The sequence below is a fragment of the Triticum urartu genome, chromosome 7 (genome assembly GCF_003073215.2).
Source record: "Triticum urartu cultivar G1812 chromosome 7, Tu2.1, whole genome shotgun sequence".
Taxonomy (NCBI): Eukaryota; Viridiplantae; Streptophyta; class Magnoliopsida; order Poales; family Poaceae; genus Triticum; species Triticum urartu.
In genome coordinates this window covers 56,627,209-56,631,005 of record NC_053028.1, presented here as the reverse complement: position 1 = coordinate 56,631,005, position 3,797 = coordinate 56,627,209, and the positions used below count along the sequence as shown (strand labels likewise).

Here is a 3,797-nt window from a genome sequence, read left to right as displayed (position 1 = left end):
GCAAAATCCAACTACGGTTGCAGCTTCCCCTTGTTATGAAGTGCCATTGAAGCTTTCTGTGTCTATGGTTGAAGCTTTTTTTTCAATAGCTGTTGAAGCTTTTCTAGGTGACGGTTGCAACACTTGTATATGCGGGTGGATCCGGCCATGGCGGCCGGCGAGGGAGCGCCTAGCCGTCGTCGATGGAGCCTGTGGTGGCCCAGTCGCAACCCGATAGGAGAGGGGGGGGGGGATGTGCGCGCGTGAAGGATGTAGGTAGGGGATGGATCTGGCCATGACAGCAGGCAGCCATGGCAGGTGCGCGAGGGAGCGCCTGGCCGCCGGCGATGGAGCTCGTGGTGGCCTCTGTCGCAGCCCGAAGAGGGGGAGGGGATGCGCGCATGAGGGTTGGAGGTAGGGGATGGAGGCGGGATGCGCGAGGATCACTGCGTATTGCGCGTTGGGCCAGCGTGGGGAGCGAGCCGGCCAAAAGTTTGGCCGGTGCACCGCGCCCAAACATTTTCCTTTTGCAAAAGATCAGCCGACCGACAGGTATCACTATTACTGATCCTTTCCCACTGCCCTCCAAAAAAGCTGCAGAGAGTCACAAATTACAGCCACGTCTGGTACACGGCAATGGCAGAGCCACATTGTTCTGTATTAGCGACAGCTTGTACAAGGAGATTTTGCACAAATCTTGGTCTAATCACTGTAAACAAGAAAACAGCTCCAGCTCCCCCAACCCTCATGCTAGGCAGCTACGATTATACCATTAAACTCACGATCAAACACAATTTCAAGTGCCATCTTGCTGCATGTTCGATGTTCCCTTCCCCGGCCCTGCGCCCGCAAGCACCAAGACGTCCACGGCATGCATGGCCAGCCCATGGACGACGCGTCAGACGTTGGTTCTTCTCGGAGGCATGGCCGCTTCGCTCGCTCTGCTGAACACCGACTTCATCGGGTAAGGATCGTTGTTCGCTTCCTGCAAATTTTCACATCCAGATTAGATTAGCCGGCGTGCTTGCGAGATTCGTGGAGGTCGCAGCCATGGCGGGAGTCGGGAGTGATTGCACGAAAAGCTTACGGCGGCGCGTGACGCTGTGACGTTGCTCTGGTACGCCGAACTGTGCATGCCCCCGGCGTGGCCGCCCCGGATGGCGCCGCCGCAGAACTGCATGTTGTCCTCGCCGAGCGCGCGCAGGCGGTTGAGCTCCGGGAGCACCACGTTGCCGAGGTCCGGCCGGTCCTTCCGCCGCAGCTCGCAGCAGCGGAGCGCCATCTCCGCCAGGCACTGCGCCTCCTCCACCGGCCAGTCCGGCACGGCCGGGTCGAGCAGCTCGCCGAGCGTGCCGCGCTCCAGCGCGCGCCCGATGTGGTGCGTCAGCCCCATGGGCGGCTTCGCCGTGATGATCTGCAGCAGCATCACGCCCAGCGAGTACACGTCCGACTTGACCCCCAGCATCCCGGTCTGCTGGTACTCCGGGTCGATGTAGCAGAAGGTCCCCGCCGTCGACGTCATCCGGTACTGCGTCACGGTGTCGGCGACGGTCGGCGGCACCAGCCGCGCCAGCCCGACGTCGCTGATCTTGCTCACGTAGTTGCGGTCCAGGAGGATGTTGCCGGGCTTGAGGTCGCGGTGCACCAGCGGCTCCGGCTTCTTCTGGTGCAGGAAGAGGAGCCCCGTGGCGATCTCGGCGCAGATGCGGAACCGGTGCTGCCACGGGATGACCGGCCCGCCGGTGGCGCCGCCGCGCCGGAAGAGGCAGTCGTCGAGGCTGCCGTTCGCCATGTACTCGTACACCAGGCAGCCGTACTCCGGGCACGCGCCGAGGAGGAGCACCATGTTGGGGTGCCGGATGCAGCTCAGCACCTCCACCTCCTGCTGGAACTGCGACCTCCCCTGCGCGGCGTCCGGCCGGAGCACCTTGATGGCGACCTGGGTGTGGTCGAGGTAGCCGTTGTACACGGGCCCGTAGCCGCCCTCGCCGACCTTGCGCGCGTCGTCGAAGTGCGACGTGGCCTGCTCGATCTCCTCGATGGTGTACCGGCGGTACCGGAGCTCGCCGCCGCCGCCGCCACCGCCGCGGTGCTTGCGCTCCTCGGCTTCCTTGAGCAGCTTCTTCTCCGCGCTGATCCGCTTCTGCACCTCCAGCTCGGCGATCCTCTGCGACGCCTCCGCCGCCTCCATGGCCGCCTTGGCCTTGGCCTTCTCGCGCTCGATCATCTGCAGCGCCGACTCCTCCGTGATGTGCTGGTCCTGCCTCTTCTGCTCCTCCTCCGCCTTCCACCGCTGCAGCTCGTTCGCCTTCTGCTTGGCGTTCAGCGCCTCCTTGCAGGCGGTGCTGTACATGTCCATGGTCTGCTTCAGCTCCAGACGGAGCCGCTTCATCTCGGCCTCCACGTCGTCCATGCCGCTAGAGCAGAAGGAGGAGGCGCTGCTCTGCGAGAAGGACATGTCGCCGCCGGTGAAGGAGTCGCCGCCCCACTTGTTGGGCGTCATCTCGAAGCTGTGGTCGTAGCTGTCCAGGGAGGAGCCGTTGGACATGCGCGGCGCGGACTGCTGGTAGTAGTCGATGCTCCGGCGGCCGCCGTTGCTGCTGATGAAGGAGATGTCCGACACATCCGCGGTGGACCGGCGGCCGCCGCTGCTGACAAAGGAGATGTCGGCCGAGTCCGGCATGGACATGTGGCTCAGGTCGGCGTACGACTTCCTGGTCGGGCCCATGGACCCGCGCGTGAACGGCGAGCGGATGATGGTATCCACCCTCGGTGTCTCCCCGTTATCGCTGCCCCTGGACGACATCGACCACTTCTGGTTCGTAGGCACCGGCACGGCCGGCTCGGGCGGCTTGGCGGCCGCCGCGGCGCTCATGTTGACGATCTGCGACCGGAGCGGGGACACGCGCGGCGCCGGGCGGATGGAGTTGCGCTGCGCCGACACCTTGTTGCCCTTGTTGATCACGTAGACGGTGCAGAAGTCCGGCGCGCCCTTGCAGATGGTGGTCGGGATGTCGGCCTTGAACCTGACGAAGCCGCCGCGCGTGCAGGCGCCGGTGACGAGCTTCTCGACGGCGCCGTGGGCGGCGAACTCGATGATGGACTTGCCGACGTCGTGGTCGTCGAGCACCACATCCTTGCACTGGATGTCCTTGCGGGTGCAGAAGCAGCGGAACGGGAGGAAGAGATCCTTGAGGCTCGGGTCGGTGGGCTGCTTGAACCCGGCGGCGTCCTCCACGCCGCCGGAGACGCCCTTGGTGTTGACGTGGACGAGGACGATGGTCTGGCCCTTGCCCACGATGCTGTCGATGGCCCACTTGAGCGCGTTCTGGCTGTTCTTGTCCTTGTCGATGCACACCGCCACCAGCGGGTAGCCCAGCTGCGTGTCCGCCGCCTCCTTCCCGCCGTCGTACCTCCCCATCGATCGACGCCGATCGGGCTTCACCTTCAACCTTACTTACGCCTGGCTGATGATGATATCTCCACAAATTAATGGTCGTGGCTCCTAGCTAGCTAAGGTTATTGTGCTTGCATGCATGCCTGTTTGCCCATGGACAGGCGTCGCCGTCGGTCGCCGTCGTGCGGAGGCCGGGGAGGTGGGCAACGAGAGGGGAGGGTGGCCCTGAGGGCTCTTTAGTTTCTGGAGCGCTCTTAATTTCGCTCCTGTTCCTATTTCTCATCTATTATTAAGCACTGTCTTTTTTTGATTTGGTGGCTGCTATTTGAATTGAGCCATGTGTTGTGGGTTCTTGGCTGTTTCCCCGGGTAACCACCGGATCCTCTCTTTTATTTGTTCCATGTGTTAAACTAGAAAATAG

At 63.0% G+C, this 3,797-nt stretch overlaps 1 protein-coding gene across 1 annotated transcript; it reads right to left on the bottom strand.

The window, feature by feature from the left end:
- Positions 1 to 877: 877 nt before the first annotated feature.
- LOC125524188 (U-box domain-containing protein 52-like) lies at positions 878 to 3,400 on the bottom strand. The gene is made up of 2 exons (XM_048689263.1): positions 1,067 to 3,400; positions 878 to 964 (listed from the first exon to the last, which is right to left on the bottom strand). Exons 1-2 carry the CDS (start codon positions 3,398 to 3,400, stop codon positions 878 to 880), a joined length of 2,421 nt encoding a protein of 806 aa, XP_048545220.1.
- Between the last annotated feature and the right edge of the window lie 397 nt (positions 3,401 to 3,797).